Raw genomic sequence first — 17482 nt, 5'->3', positions numbered from 1 at the left:
AGTAATACTCACTTTAGAAAAATACCAGTCATCACTGTGGTTTGCTTGTTCCCTCCACACCATCGGCACACCGAATTTTAAGCTTCTTCTTTTCACATTACTTCACTGTCTTAAAGGGGTTGTCCCGCGCCGAAACGGTTTTTGTTTTTTTTAACCCCCCCCCCCGTTCGGCGCGAGACAACCCCGATGCAGGGGTTAAAAAAACAACCCGCACAGCGCTTACCTGAATCCCGGCGGTCCGGCGTCTTCATACTTACCTGCTGAAGATGGCCGCCGGGATCCTCTGTCTCCGTGGACCGCAGGGCTTCTGTGCGGTCCATTGCCGATTCCAGCCTCCTGATTGGCTGGAATCGGCACGTAACGGGCGGAGCTACACGGAGCCGGCATTCTACACGAGCGGCCCCAAAGAAGACAGGAGAAGACCCGGACTGCGCAAGCGCGGCTAATTTGGCCATCGGAGGCCGAAAATTAGTCGGCACCATGGAGACGAGGACGCCAGCAACGGAGCAGGTAAGTATAAAACTTTTTATAACTTCTGTATGGCTCATAATTAATGCACAATGTACATTACAAAGTGCATTAATATGGCCATACAGAAGTGTATAGACCCACTTGCTGCCGCGGGACAACCCCTTTAAGTGTTTAACAGTTAGCATACAACATGTGGAGCCCAACTTTTGTCTTGATCACCAAGGTTTACACCAAGTATGCATGGTAGATCTGTTTCACGAAGTCTGATATGGGTTTTCTATTTTCTTGTAGGGTATATTTTCCACAGATGTAGTAAAATACATTTGGGTGATTTAAACAACTTCTCCGACTGTAGGAGGCCATCCTGTGTATAAATGTTCAAACAACACAACCACAGGCGGTAGGGGTCGCGATTCCTATCCGGCCCTTGCGGTCAGGGTGCCCAGCAGCCCCTGCCATATAGAGATTGCATGCTGAGTGCTTGGCTGGCTGGTCACCAGCAGTATGTAGCTGTTGCGGGAGAGGAGGAAGGGATGACGGCAGATCACCCCAGTTGTCGTGGAGAGGAGAGCCGCTGCTATCACTCACCTCACAGCCGTCTCCCACCGACCCCCACTGGCAGAGCCGACAGCAGCTTCCAGGACCTGTGATGTCATCAGTGTGGGAGGAGTCAGTGATCACATAGTACCCTAGTGTGTGTGAGAGAATGGCCTAAGGGGCTACAAACAAATTTTCATGTAGCGCAGGAAACGCGTTATATTTGGAAAGATGACACTAAGGGGCTAGATCATGTATGGAAATTTGTTCTGCAGCTATATGTAGCACGATTTCGGAAGGAAGGGGTGGGGCAAGCTGAACTTTTGCACCCGGGCCCCTGAGCCTTTAGGTACGCTTCTGAACACAATGATTGTAAAGCTACAACACCCCACAACACCTTGGGCGACAGATGTACACAACCGTTCTTCACTACTGGTCGGGACAAGCTAAATGTATGAATACGATTGGTGATGTGACACGGCGTGGCTGGCCATGCGCATACGTCAAAACTGTAGCTGATGGAGAGAAACTGTTTGCATATATTTTAAATAATAGGCCAAATATACACTAAATCAGTTGTAACATTCCCGGCGCCGAAAATTTTTTTCAATTTTATTGGCCAGTGTAATCGTTCAGTGTGAACGCAGCCAACGATGAACGATAAATTGTTCACTTTTCGTTTAAGTTACGCAGGCATAAAAATTATCATTGGCTCGTTCACTAATATCATTATACGGGGGCTATGAGGGTTTCATAGCAAGAAGATCATTTGTAATAACCCAGTATACATTCTCGCTCTCACGAATAGCGGCTGTTAAGTGTGGAAATTGATGTGGTTGGTAATTGTCATCAACACAAGGTCTCCATCACTACAACGCTGCTCCTGGAATCAGAATGCTACAGGTTGTCAGCCGAATCTCTCAAAAGTGCAGCCTCTGGCCTATAACTTCCAGTTCATATACACCTTTTGCCAAAAAAAGACAAGCCCCTAGAAGGAGTTGTTCTTAGGAGGTGTTGGGACTAGTGGATGTGTGAGGACACACAAGGTGGCCGGGCTCAGGACACCCGACAGACCACCAGTAGAGAGGAACGTCTGACCAGACTGTTAGGGGGTGCTGGGAACAGTGGATGTGTGAGGGCACACAAGGTGACCGGGCTCAGGACGCCCCCTTCAGACCTCCAGTAGAGAGGAGCATCTGACCAGACTGTTAGGAGGTGTTGGGACCAGTGGATGTGTGAGGGCACACAAGGTGGCCGGGCTCAGGACACCCGACAGACCACCAGTAGAGAGGAACGTCTGACCAGACTGTTAGGAGGTGTTGGGATCAATGGATGTGTGAGAGCACACAAGGTGACCAGGCTCAGGACCCCCCGATAGACTACCAGTAGAGAGGTGCATCTGACCAGACTGTTAGGAGGTGTTGGGAGCAGTGGATATGTGAGGGCACACAAGGAGACCAGGCTCATGACCCCCCTTCAGACCACCAGTAGAGAGGAGTGTCTGACCAGACTGTTAGGAGGTGTTGGGACCAGTGGGTGTGTGAGGGCACACAAGGTGACCGGGCTTAGGACCCCCCAACAGACCACCAGTAGAGAGGAGTGTCCGACCAGACTGTTAGGAGGTGTTGGGACCAGTGGGTGTGTGAGGGCACACAAGGTGACCGAGCTCAGGACCCGCCGACAGACCACCAGTAGAGAGGAGCATCTGACCAGACTGTTAGGAGGCGTTGGGACCAATGGATGTGTGAGGGCACAGAAGGTGACTGGGCTCAGGAACCCCCGGCAGACTACCAGTAGAGAGGAGCATCTGACCACACTGTTAGGAGGTGTTGGGAGCAGTGGATGTGTGAGGGCACACAAGGAGACCAGGCTCATGACCCCCTGACAGACCACCAGTAGAGAGGAGTGTCCAACCAGATTGTTAGGAGGTTGTTGGGACCAGTGGGTGTGTGAGGGCACACAAGGAGACCGGGCTCAGGACCCGCCAACAGACCACCAGTAGAGAGGAGCATCTGATCGTCCAACAAGCTCAAACAGCTGCATCTGTAGCCTCTAGATCAGAGGTCCTCAACTCCAGTCCTCAGGGACCACCAACAGGTCATGTTTTCAGGATATCCTATGGTAAGAACACCTGTGGCAATGTCTGAGGCACCAACAATAATTACATCACCTGTGTAACACTGAGGAAATCCTGAAAACATGAGCTGTTGGTGGTCCCTGAGGACTGGAGTTGGGGAACACTGCTTTAGATCATGCAAACTTGGATGCTAGCGAAGTTAGCGTCCCCAAAGGTCCCACTGTTCTTTTGGCGATACATCTGGTGACTGGGCAAATGTGAAGCGATATGCCACAGGATACCGTTTGTAATCTGTATGCTGCCATTTCTACTTGTATCACATCCTGTATCCAAGCTAGTGGTGGTACAACAGGGTACTAGAGCCTCCATGCCCACCTGTATCGCATCTTGTATCCAAGCTAGAGGTGGTACAACAGGGTACTAAAGCCTCCATGCCTGCCTGTACTACATCTTGCACCCAAGCTAGCGGTAGTACAACAGGGTACTAGATCTGCCATGCTCACCCGCATCACATCTGGTACCCAAGCTAGAGGCAGCACAACAGGGTACTAGAGCCTCCATGCCTGCCCATATCACATCTTGTATCCAAGCTAGAGGTGGAACAGGGTACTAGTGCCTCCATGCTGTCCGTATCACATCTTGTATTCAAGCTAGAGGATGTACAACATGGTTAAATTTAAAAAAATTATTTTATTTGTATGGTACCAACTTATTCCGCAGCGCTTTCAGGGTACTAGAGCGTACATGTATCACATCCTGTATCCAAGCTAGAGGTGGTACAACAGGGTACTAGAGCCTCCATGCCCCGCCTGCATCACATCTTGTATCCGAGTTAGAGACTGTACAACAGGGTACTAGAGCCTCCATGCCCGCCCATATCACATCCTGTATCCGAGTTAGAGGCGGTACAACAGGGTACTAGAGCCTCCATGCCCGCCCATATCACATCCTGTATCCGAGTTAGAGACTGTACAACAGGGTCCTAGAGCCTCCCTACAAGGGGTCAGTTCTCCGCAATAAATTCTCCTTTTGCTCTGATATGTAATCACTTATATCAATCTTACAAACACACAGAGAAAGTTTCATTCCCTTCCAACAACTTCCAGAGGAGGGATGAGTTTTTCAATAAGTGTATCTCAGCAGAGAAGTAAGATATTAACAAATGCTTTTTTTTACATTTTTAGCATACACTAAAGGGACTTTTTGAATATTACCCTTTTAAGTAACAGATACTAGGTGACAAAAACTCATGGCAGCAATTATAGTGCTTGTCAGGATTGCCACCTAGCTTTCCACAGACCCTGAATCACATATACCTCTTCACTTCATTATAAACCTCCTACTGCTGTGCCACTGTGTCAGTTTTCACTGCAGATGCCATTTTATTCATGAAAACACTGCAGTACATCCTGCTTGGAAGATCTGATGTTATGTTGGTCTTCTGTCTTTTGAGACGTCTTCTATTCTCTTGGTCATATTTATGATAACCACCATGCTGAAATTTCTCTATTAATCAAGCGGGGTGGAATTGGTTAAACGCAAACTCTTGCCTTTTTCTTCAAGCCCCAATAAAGTAAAATTGACTTGTCTCCCCTCACCATCAATGCAGAATTTTTGCAGATGGAAAGATCATCTGCAAAGAGATGCTAATGAGGAAGAAATTTTAATAAAATTTGCATTATCCGCTGCATTTCTCCGTAGCGCCAAGGTGTGGAAGAAGGAAATGATAAGTCGTCCCAGTGAAGTGCAGCCTGCATTGTTATGTGCACCAGAGACGTATAGCGAGCTGTCAGCGCTGAAGGATCAGACGGATGGATTCAGGAGCCGGTGACTCATGCTGCATCAAGACATACGGGGCATTCTGGTCCATTTAGTCACAAGATTACCCAAGCTTTCAAAACGAAAACACGTTCAGGGCGTAAATGTCATCTCGTATACGGCTTCTCTGGATGAAGGCATTTGTCTATACTACGAGGACAACCGTGGAGGAACCTGGTCACAGGGAGACCCATCCTCACTGGTCACTGCCCTCTACAAGATCAACACACGCCTGTCCTGAAGTACTCTGTGCTACTGAGTGACCCTATTGCTAATAGCAGTGCTCTTGTTATACAGATGTGCATCCTTACAGGTCACTGCCCTCTACAAGATCAACACACTCCTGTCCTGAAGTACTCTGTGCTACTGAGTGACCCTATTGCTAATAGCAGTGCTCTTGTCATACAGATGTGCATCCTTACAGGTCACTGCCCTCTACAAGGTCAACACACTCCTGTCCTGAAGTACTCTGTGCTACACACTGACCCTATTGCTAATAGCAGTGCTCTTGTCATACAGAGGCCCATCCTCACTGGTCACTGACATCTACAAAGTCAGCATGCTCTTATCCTGAAATACTCTGTGCTACTGAGTGACCATATTTCTAATGATAGTGCTCTTGTCATACAGAGGCCCATCCACATTGGTCACTGCCCTCTACAAGATCAACACACTCTTATTCTGAAATACTCTGTGCTACTTAGTGATTCTATTTCTAATGACAGCCTTCTTGTAACAGGCAACCCCATCCTCACTGGTCACTGCCCTGTACAAGATCAACACACTCCTGTCCTGAAGTACTCTGTGCTACTGAGTGACCCTATTGCTAATAGCAGTTCTCTTGTCATAAAGAGAACCATCCTCACTGTTCACTGACCTCTACAAAGTCAGCACACTCTTATCCTGAAATACTCTGTGCTACTGAGTGACCCTATTTCTAATGACAGTGCTCTTGTCGCAGACAACCCTATCCTTACAGTAACAGGAAACCAATCCTCACAGGTCACTTTTTCCTACAATATCAGCACATTCTTCTCCATAAATCATCACACTGTCCTTCTCACAGACACCCCATCCTCAAAGGTCACTGCCCTCTACAAGATCAACACACTGCTGTCCTGAAATACTCTGTGCTGAGCAACCCTGTTTCTGGTGACACTGCCTTTGTCAAATGCAGCCAGCCTGTTGCTACTTTTCACTAAATCAACACACTGCTGTCCTGAAATACTCTGTGCTGCTTAGTGGTCTTATTTCTCTTGTCACAGCCAGGTCCATCCTCACTAACGTGAGTGCGCAGGTCACTGCCTCCCACAAGATCAGCTTGTCATCTCTAGCTGCTGTGCACATCCATGTCCTTACCCCTCCCACGTCATATCTCATCTACTGATATCACCATACCGTCCCTCTTGTCTCTTCATGTTTTCAGCTGTCTGATTGGAAGTTTGTACGACTTTTTGATTATAAAATTTTTTCTTGGAGACAGGGTGACCTAAAAAGTGCAATTTTTGGCATTGTGTATTTTTTATGGTGTTCATCATGCGGGGTAAAAAATACTCTATTATGATAGTTCGGACTTTTATGGACGCGGCGTTACCAAATATATATTGGGGTTTTATTGTTTTATTATAAATACTGGTAAGAGCGGGATTAAACCTTTAGGCCGGCCTCACACAGCTTAAAATTGCGCAAAATTTGTGCGTTTTGAGACGCTCAAATATATACATGAGCGATGTTTTCCTGCATGACACTGTGATGCGATGCAGGAAACAAATTGCAGCATGTTATGTCTAGCTGTGTGATCTCGCATCGCAGCGCGCATTGTTTTCAATGGGACCGTTGGTAGCAGCGCCGGCCCCATTGAAAGCAATGGGAAAACTCCTTAATATTAAAATCTGCTCATCATTACTTTAAAATAGCAAGATTAAATTCCTCAGTTAGGGCGCCCACCCACTGGCGATTTTTTTCCCTGCGAAATTCGCAGCATTTTTTTCTCTGCAGGGGTCTATGGGACTTGTAATGTTAAAATCGCAATCGCGCAAAATCGCGTTTTTTTGCGGCATTTTCGCGGCGTTTTCGTGGCTTTTCCGTTAATTTCCATTGCCATTCATGGGTGCATTAAGAGAAAAATAAGGACACATATGCAACTGACAGTTCCTATGTTAAAAATCGCAACGGACCGAAAAAAAAACGCCAGTGGACAGGAACACATGTTATCTCTATGCCTGTGCAGGAAAAACGCAAAACGCAAACGCAGGTAAAAAAAACGCCAGTGGGTGGGCGCCCTTACAGTGGAAAAAAGTGTAAAATAAAAAAAAAATACTGTGTGAATGACCCCCAAATGTTTTATCGGACGCCATGGAGGACATAGAAATTAAAAAAGGTACACAAATACAGTTTAAAGAAGTTACAGAATAAAATACAAAATATGTATGAAAGATGGAAAACGACCCACCGCCGACGCCAACTAAACTGTCCCCATATCCACTCTGTAATCCGAGATTATACAAATTGCATATCAAAGCGTCTGAAACAAAATGGCAGACCCATTCCTGTACTTTTTCTTTACATAAATATAATAATTTTAAGTACAAAAAATATGGCCATGAAACCACCACATGGGTTTAATCGCTAAAAAGTGTCTGGTCCTTGGGGAGCGAAACATCCTTGTCTTTAAGGGGTTAAATGAGTTTGATTTTAGACTGGATTGTATATCAGCTCGGTTTTCCAGCCTCATCTGCAGGGGGGGGGGGGGGGGGGGGATGGAAGAGCCAGGAGCAGGAACTGAGCTCCCGCCCCCTCTCTGCCTCCTCTCCGCCCCTCTGCACTATTTGCAATGAAAGGAGGCGAGACGGGGGCAGGGCTAAGTTCTGAGAATTAGCCCCGCCCTGTCCCGCCTCTCCCCATTGCAAATAGTGCAGAGGGGCGGAGAGGGGGCGGGAGCTCAGTTCCTGCTCCTGGCTCTTCCATCCTCCTCCCCCTGCAGAGAGAGACGACGTATATTGGCTGGGCGTGAAAACCGAGCCGATATACGTTCGTGTGAATCCAGCCTTAGGGGGGGGAAACTGCTTTTTTTCACCTGTCTGTGGGTTGTGTCTGGAATCGCAGGTTCCATCCATTTAAGTGAACAGGACTAACCTGCAATACCAAATACAACCTTGTAGACAGGTGTGGCGCTCTTTTTCTAATTTTGGACATCCTCTTTAATGTTTATGACATATTGTATGTTCTTACCGCAGCAAGCTTCCACTATAAGCCCTGTACCTTCGAATCCCAAGAGGGGGGTATAACAACTGCAGGTCTGAGCACTAAGTATACAGACTGGCTATGCCACCCTCCCTGCATGCAGCAGGGAAGCTCCAGGTTGGGTTGCCTACATTATGTGTCTTTCCTCCAGGACTTCCATATATACTTTCTCACTACACGCAAACACCCTATAATGACCCTCTGCCTGCTGAAGGCACTAATACACATCTGTCTCCTTAACCCCCGTGTGACTGGATAATATCTGGATCGTTTCCACTGCAGCAGCAGTTGTAGCTAATTACATCTATGCTGAACTATAGAGGCTTAGTCTTGTGGGAACGGATGACAATCGGATCGCAGCACTTGGGCTGCTCACTCCTGATAAGAGGCCTTTAATGTCTTCGGGAAATCAAATGCAGAGTACAGACTACACAGAGGGGGCCGGGTCAAAACAGCTGGGAGGCATTTATACTGTAAAGCTCCTTAGCCCTTAGGCCTCATGCCCACAGCCGTGGCAGACTCTGAATATCACAGCGGAGTCCGCCATGGCGCCCCCCCAAACCCTGTTACTCACCTCCCGGATCTGCGGCGTTATTCCCGTCCCTCGAGCCAGCGCACATGTGCAGTAGAGCGCATGACGCGTTGGCAGTGCGGGATGACACCGCCGGCGATGTGCTACAGTGGAAGTATAGCGTGACTGCCGGCTTCCATTGACTACAATGGAAGCCGTCCGCGCGTATACCCGTGGCAAATAGAGCATGCCGCGGTTTCTTTCACGCTGCGGAATTCCGTGGTGGAATTCCGCAGCGTGAACATTGAGGTATTAGGTTCAGTGGACCCTAATAGCTGCGTCAAAACGCCGCGGATTTCCGCCGAGTAAAACGGGCAGAAATCTTGCCGTGGGCATTAGCCCTTAGTGACCACATTAGGCCTTTCTACTGATCTCACTAATGGACTTTAAGGGCTCATTCACACGGGCTAGGAATGAATGCAGCTGATAGTTGCGCAATAAAAATCGCAACTGAAGCTGCAGAAAAGACGATTTTTCCGTGGTGAAGTCCCGAGCTTCAGCCACAATCTTTCTACGCTGAATAGGAGGGACTGAAAATATGCGCTGCTGGAGAGAGAGATGAAGGGAGTCCCTCAGGGCTTCCCTTCATTTCCAGGGACTCCCTTCATCTCAGCGCACCTGGAGGGATTCTCCTGCAGGAGGAGAAAGGGATTCCCCCATCAACGTGGCTGAAAGGGAACCCCTCCAGCCACGCTGCTGTGGAATCCCTTCATGTTCACTGCAAGGGAACCACCCCAACAGCCGCACTACTGGTTAAACCCTTCATTTCCCTTTTCTGGCCGGCTCACATAGTCTCGCATAGGAGTCTATGGAGACCTTCTGTGCTTTGCTCACCAGAGATAGGTCAGGACCTATCTTTTCGCACAGCAGGGAATTTCAGTTGCTGAATTTCAGTCGCTGCTGTCCTATCTTTTTAGGTGCCTTTTTTTTCTCTGCACAACTAAAATTTCTACGCCTGAATGTTTCCGTAGGAAATCATTGGTTTTAATAGTTGCATTTTTTTGCGCATGTAAGTTAGCTGCGCAAATTCTCTCATGTGAATGAGCCCTAAACCCGCACATACATCTTTCTAATGCAGTGACTTAACTGACTACTAACAGCCAGGCTCCTGCTCTAACTGCTAGGAATGGAGACACCTTAGATCCTGGCACATGAACTCCTTACATGCCACGATCTATAGTAATTGCAGCATGTAAGCAGATGGTAGGGAGAGGGGGTCTTTCTGTCAGACATCAGCACCCCGCTGTGCAATCTCAAGGTACCAATTGGAGCCAGAAACCTGACAAAGGCCTCCATATCTGCTATGTAACTCAGCCTATAAGGCCCCACCTCCTGCAGAGTCTAATTGGCTGCTGTCATAGGCTTGGTAGAATGCAGTACATAAGTAATACAGTGTATTATACTAGCGATCGAACAATCGTATCTTCAAGTCCCCTCAATGGACTAAAAAATACTGTCAAAAAAGTTCAATAAAGTTTAATTGAAAAAAAAATCCAGTTAAAAAAAAAAAATCTATTTTTTCCCACGAAAACCCATTTTACATGGGTAAAATACAAGGGGAAAAAAAACACGTTAGGTATTATGACGTTCGTAACGACCCAGACAGTGAAAATATTCTGTTATTTATCTCATATGGTGAACGACAAGATTTAAAAAAAAAAAGTAATGTCAGAATTCCTATTTTTCTCTTATTTACCTCCCAAAAAATATAAAGAACAAGTCACATGTACCTCAAACTGGTAACAATAAAAACCACAACTTTTTTCACAAAAAACAATATCTTACATCACTCAGTTTTTTATATAAAGTCCCAAATCCTCTGCATGAATATAGTTATATAATACAATTCTAACTACCTGCAGCCGCCACTAGGGAGAGCTCACCGAAGACGGATTATATAGAGCTGCATACCTGTATGCAGTGAGCTCCCTCTAGTGGTGACTGCAGGTAAAAAGAATTGTATCATGTAACTCTATGACTGTTAAGGGAGGCAGGAGATATGCAGCTCTGTATCACTAAGATTGGAGACTTAAAGGGGTTGTGTTACTATGCGGAAACAAGTAAAAACTGGGCATGGGATAAAACCAAAAAAGAGAGCATACTCATCTGTCTTCAGTACTCCAGGACACTGCTGAGCAGTTCCTATAGCCATGGCGTAGATGTCCAATGGTAGTCAAGTGACCACTGTGGACAATTAGAGGCCAGACAGAGCGTGACTGTCCAAACTCCTGACATCACGCTCATATCCTGGCTTCGTGATGCCAGAAGTTTAAGACAAAACCTCTTTAAGCTCTCTCCTCAGGAGCACTGGGGGTCTCAGCATTATGTAAGAGAAGACCCCTTTAATTACGCAATTTACCAAAATAAAGACAAGACTTTAATTACCATGAATTACCTGCAGATGGCGTTCCAGTGCTAGTGAGATTGGAGTCATTATAGATGAAAAGACCCAAGTAGACGGTATTTTCCAGTTCAGCCATCTTTCTGGAGCCCTATAAAATATAAGCCCAAATCTTAGGCAATGACAGGTAAGAAAACATACATGTAGGTAGTAGGGCTCCAAAACAAAATCAATATGGGGCCCCATTCTGGTGTAAGATGAGCCCCCCCCCCCCCCCCCCTCATTCTTTGATCGCCAGCTCTGTGGGGCTGTTATTATATTTCTTATAAGCTATTTCCATATTTGGGTTGATTTGAAAAAAAAAAAATTTTTAAAGGGCAACATCACTTTTATTATCGGTTTTATTTGCGTTATTGGATATTATTTTTGAAGACATTATATTCTGATGTCAAAGCATTTTGTGGTCTACGCTCCGTCCCAGTCTGTATACAACGTCTGATAATTACTATGGTCTGTAGGATGCTTATACTGCAGCTTCTCTACTATCAAATAGCAGCAGTGACATCTACTGGTTTTATAGCAGTACTACACATTGTATAGCATATCATGCATAGGTTTTGAAAAAAAAGGGAGCATTATGTGGAAAAAATCCGGACTACTTCCCTGAACCAAATAAGAATATATTACAGTGGGTAGGTCTTTAAGAAAACCGATCTGATCTCAAAGATATAGTAATTCTCTATAAGCACTGCTGAAGGATCTATGGATTAAACATATATAACCTAGAAGAAGGAGAAAAGGGAGAGGAAGAAAAAGAAGATTAAGAGGGAAAAGAAGAGGAACAGGAAGAAGAAGGAGGAGAGGAAAAAGAAAGAGGAGGAAGAGGGAAAAGGTAGAGGAAGAAGGAAGAGGGAGAAGAGGGAAAAGTAAGAGATAAAAGAAGAAGCAACCACTTTAGTGGGTTTGGCCGAGACGGACCGCATGAGGTTCAGGTTCATGCTGAATCAAACTCTTAGCAAACTTTGCCCAGTAACAGGATTCTACTGTTTCGCTCAACATTACAATGTATACAATTGTCACATATAATAGAGGAGATAGAACTGCAGAGGTAAGGGGTTAACTGATGCACAGAGAGCTGCAACATTGTTGCAACTTCATAACATTGCCTGCTTCACAGTAATCCTAGCAGAGCTAATCTAGAGAGGTGGGAGGAGCTGTGACCACTGTACTGAGAATACCACTTCCCACAGTACTGTGCTTTTCTAAGCAAAATCAGCAGAAAATATCACAAAAACCATTTCCGACGTTTTCAGCCATCATGTGGACGATGCGATTCTTCCATAAAATTTTTATGTGGACATGACCTTTAAGAAAGTTTTAGTCTCCCCTAGTGATTTAAAGGGCTTTGTGATAGCTTCATCATTCATTATATTATAGATCTGAGCCACTGAATTCATCATCTTCCTTATGATGTGTTGGATATGCAAATTCTGAACGCTAACTACGACTTCAATAGCGGCACATCTGGAAGGAAGGGTCTATTTACATGAGATGCAAGCCTCCCTGCTGCATCCTCAGGGGTGCTAGGTGTCACCAGTGATGTCCTAAAATAAAATTCTATTCTTAACCCATTCAGGTCTGAAAATCCTGATTGACCATCTGTGACCATCAGCTCTGAAGTGGGAAGACCCAAGCAAACAGCTCCCAATATCTCACCTTCTAGAACCTCATTGACTATAACAGGGAAGAACGGCGATTAACAGACATCCAGCTGCAGCAGGTGACGTTCTACTACACCACTGATTCCTAACCATGGCACAACAACACACCAAGCTCATTTGGGTACCATGGGTAGTAGAGAGAAACAAAGATATTTGCATGGGTGATATGAGAATTTTTTTTGACTAGGCATGCTGCAAGCCATAAAAGGTTGGGTAACACTTTCCGAGACCATTATATCCCTATTGCCTGAAGAACTCTCATCCAGTAACTTCATGTCGGTGTAGTATATGGACCTGGGTTGTATATACTTTGTAACTTCCAGGCTCTGTGTAGCAGAGCTGAGTTTATTGTTTGGTACAAGTCATTGTGACATTGCAGTGTCTTCTCGGTGTCTTTACATAGGACTGCAGGTAAACAACTAGAGTTATGATGCATTGTAAAGACTTCAATGATAAATTCAGCTCTGCTACATTTCTGCATAGGTTGAAAATGTTCATCAGAAATCCCTGACGGCAGATTCCAGCATTTGCTGAGAGCAGAACTGATATACCCAAACTACTGAGTACCCCCAATGAATCCAAATAATACCCCCTCCCTCCGCCAGCAAAAACTAGGAGTAAATACCTTGTGAGGATGCTGCCGCCTGTGGTCCTCCTCTCTGTCTGTGTGAATGAATCTTGCAGTCTCTCCAATCACCGCACTACTGAGCTACAATCTGGGTTTCGTGTGATTCTGGGCAGCATGAAATGCAGGCAGCCAATGGGGGCAAAGAGCCCTCCAGCCACCAACAGACAAAAAGCAAAGCATCAACACACGCATTCTCCATGCTAGCATGCCAGATGACGACTAAACTTGATGCAGCAGAGAATGGATGTATATGGATTACCCTGCAGAATACAATGACACTGTATATACCGTCATTCAGTAATATTCATGAATCATTAGGGGTGAAATAAAAGAACGGTCTACTGCATAGTACTGCTTAATGAAGTTACAGACCAGCTGGGACGCTTTACCCTTTCTTTAAATTAGCTAGTAGTAGTTACATTCTTGTACATGGGGGCAGTATTATAGTAGTTATATTCTTGTACATGGGGGGCAGTATTATAGTAGTTATATTCTTGTACATAGGGGGCAGTATTATAGTAGTTATATTCTTGTACATAGGGAGCAGTATTATAGTAGTTATATTCTTGTACATAGGGGCAGTATTATAGTAGTTATATTCTTGTACATAGGAGGCAGTATTATAGTAGTTATATTCTTGTACAAAGGGGGCAGTATTATAGTAGTTATATTCTTGTACATAGGGGCAGTATTATAGTAGTTATATTCTTGTACATAGGAGCAGTATTAAAGTAGTTATATTCTTGTACATAGGGGGCAGTATTATAGTAGTTATATTCTTGTACATAGGGAGCAGTATTATAGTAGTTATATTCTTGTACATAGGAGCAGTATTATAGTAGTTATATTCTTGTACATAGGAGCAGTATTATAGTAGTTATATTCTTGTACATAGTGGGCAGTATTAGAGTAGCTATATACTTGTACATAGGGGGCAGTATTATAGTAGTTATATTCTTGTACATAGGAGCAGTATTATAGTAGTTATATTCTTGTACATAGTGGGCAGTATTAGAGTAGCTATATACTTGTACATAGGGGGCAGTATTATAGTAGTTATATTCTTGTACATAGGGGGCAGTACTATAGTAGTTATATTCTTGTACATAGGGGGCAGTATTATAGTAGTTGTATTCTTGCACATAGGAGGCAGTATTATAGTAGTTATATTCTTGTACAGAGGAGCAGTATTCTAGTAGTTATATTCTTGTACATAGGAGGCAGTATTATAGTAGTTGTATTCTTGCACATAGGAGGCAGTATTATAGTAGTTATATTCTTGTACAGAGGAGCAGTATTCTAGTAGTTATATTCTTGTACATAGGAGGCAGTATTATAGTAGTTATATTCTTGTACATAGGAGGCTGTATTATAGTAGTTATATTCTTGTACATAGGGGGCAGTATTATAGTAATTATATTCTTGTACATAGGGGGCAGTATTATAGTAGTTATATTCTTGTACATAGGGGGCAGTATTATAGTAGTTATATTCTTGTACATAAGGGCAGTATTATAGTAGTTATATTCGTGTACATAGGGGGCAGTATTATAGTAGTTATATTCTTGTACATAGGGGGCAGTATTATAGTAGTTATATTCTTGTACATAAGGGCAGTATTATAGGACTTATATTCTTGTACTTAGGGGGTAGTATTATAGTAGTTATATTCTTGTACATAGGGGGGCAGTATTATAGTAGTTATATTCTTGTACATAGGGGGCAGTATTATAGCAGTTATATTCTTGTACATAGGGGGCAGTATTATAGTAGTTATATTCTTGTACATAAGGGCAGTATTATAGGACTTATATTCTTGTACTTAGGGGGTAGTATTATAGTAGTTATATTCTTGTACATAGGGGGGCAGTATTATAGTAGTTATATTCTTGTACATAGGGGGCAGCATTATTGTAGTTATCGTATATACTCAAGTATAAGCCGAGTTCTTCAGCACAAAAAAATGTGCTGAAAAAGCCCCCTCGGCTTATACTCGAGTGAGGTAAAAAAAAACCAAACTCAATAGTCGCCTATCAGCCAGCGTCTGTGTTCTCGGCACGATGCTTCCCCCGGTGGTGCAGCCAGCTGCTGCATTCTTCTCCCCGCTGTCTTCTCCCTGGCTTGCTTTTAAAATCCCCGCTGTCAGCGCTGTGATTGGATCAAGCGTCAGCCAATTACAGCCGTTGCTCGATAAACCAATCACAGCCATTCAGAATGACATCAATGACTGTGATTGGTTTATCGAGCGCCAGCTGTGATTGGCCAGTGCTCGATCCAATCACAGTGCTGACAGCGGGGATTTTAAAGCAAGTCATTGAGAAGACAGCGGGGAGAAGAATGCAGCAGCTGGCCGCACGTTTGGGGAGAGCATCGCGCCGGGGACACAGACGCTGGCTGATAGGTGAGCATTGCTTTTTTTTCTTTACCTATCAGCCGGCCTCGAACTGCAGATTCCCGTCAGCCAACACTGGTGGAGGAAGTGACAACTTAAGTCCATGATTCACCGCCTTCTTAAGTAACGACTTATGGAACACATCAGGTCTGCCGGAGCCGGAAACCCGCAGGGTGGTAGGAGGAAGGCAGCATGATAGGGTTAACGGGGAGGAGGGGGGTTAATTAGAGTAGAGGATGCTGGTAGGGGGCGGAGCTTAGGAAGAAGGGGTTAAATAGAGGGGTTAGAGCAGGGAAAGGCCATTACAGCGTCCAGAAGAAGAGGAAGAAAGAAGCTGAAGTTAGAAGAGCCCAGCAGACCCAGACCCCAGCGACCGAAGACCCCAGCGGACCGAAGACCCCAGCGGACCGAAGACCCCAGTGGACCGAAGACCCCAGCAGTCCCAAAGAGCCCAGCAGACCTAAGGTGCCCAGCGGAGCTGAAGAGCGCGGCAGATGGCAGCGAGGCAAGAAGACTGAAGACCGGAGACCCGAGGTGCCAGAAAAGAAGCAGCGGGGCAGTCCCAAAGAAAAGGAAAGAGAAAGAAGAGCCCGAAGACCAGCCACTTACCGGGAGAAGATGGAGGCGATCCTCGAGAAGATCCGGGCGGAGGCAGAAGAAAGGGGGCTGGACTGGCTTGTCCAGCTCTCCGGTGAAGCCCTGGGAGCAGCGGCGGTATCCACGGCAGCGGCGGCAGAAGCAGGAGCAGCGGGAGCTCGAGCGGAGGCGGCGGGAGGTGCAGAGGCGGCTGCAGAGGTCCGGACCACGGACCGGAGTCGGAGGACAGGTGCGGGGCCGGCGGCGGCAGCATCAGCGGGGCTGGCAAAAGAGCGGCCGCGGAGGGCGCGTGCGCCCGAGAGACTGAGCCCCGAGCACGCTCCCTCACGCAGGCAGAGGCTGCGGAGTGCCTCTCCGGCCCCCTCCCCCCCGTAGTAGGCTCCCCCCGGCAACACCAACAGGCAGGGGGAGCAGGGCGGGGAGGACTCCCGCCAAAAGACGAGGTGCGGCGGGCAGCGCGAGGTCCCGTGCTGAGAGGGGGGCGGGGCCAAGCGCTGCACAGAAAGCAAAGAGCCTGGAATGGGTCGGGGGCTGCTCACCCGGAGGTGCATCGGAGGGGGAGCAGACCTGCAACAGTTCCAGTGACGGGCGGCCCGCGGTTTCTCGGGGTCCGGCGGCGGAGTCATCCGGAAGGCGTGCGACGGCGACAGAGGTGGCCTATGTTTCTTCGGCACCAAGAAGATCAGCGGCGGTTGCGGTCCCAGCGGAGCGGTCACAGCCCGGCGTTAGCGGAGTCCAGGAGGAACAGCGACAAGACTGGTCGGCGGCTGGTGGGTCCATAGCCCCTACGCAGCCAGGTGAGTCATGCTCTATGTCTGGTGTGTCCAGCAATGTTAGCCGCGTGGCGCATGCGGGGTCTAGTAGTGGGGTATTTGCGGGGGGTAGCGCTGTGTTAACTAGCGCGCTAGGGGTAGGCGGCGAAGCAGGCGCATTGCTGGGGGTTGTATTAGAATTGTTGAGGAGGCAGGGGGTAGGTTACGCTCCGTCGCCTGTCACAGCATGGAGCTCGCCATGCAGTGCGTCGTCCAGCATGAGGAACGGACCGGGAGGACCGTTGGCTGGTGGGACTGGGGTAGGACAGGCGGT

The 17482-nt window shown here is 46.5% G+C and overlaps 1 protein-coding gene across 1 annotated transcript in view; it reads right to left on the bottom strand.

Annotated features, from left to right (window-relative positions):
• The window catches only part of LOC136577944 (melanin-concentrating hormone receptor 1-like), a 38261-nt gene extending 27064 nt beyond the window's left edge, over positions 1–11197 (bottom strand). Inside the window, exon 1 of the mRNA XM_066577856.1 lies at positions 11113–11197. Coding sequence (XP_066433953.1) covers positions 11113–11197 — 85 coding nt within the window. The remainder of the gene's footprint in view (positions 1–11112) is intronic.
• Between the last annotated feature and the right edge of the window lie 6285 nt (positions 11198–17482).

This window comes from Eleutherodactylus coqui, chromosome 8 (assembly GCF_035609145.1).
Source record: "Eleutherodactylus coqui strain aEleCoq1 chromosome 8, aEleCoq1.hap1, whole genome shotgun sequence".
Lineage (NCBI taxonomy): Eukaryota > Metazoa > Chordata > Amphibia > Anura > Eleutherodactylidae > Eleutherodactylus > Eleutherodactylus coqui.
This window is presented reverse-complemented; position numbering and strand designations above follow the sequence as displayed.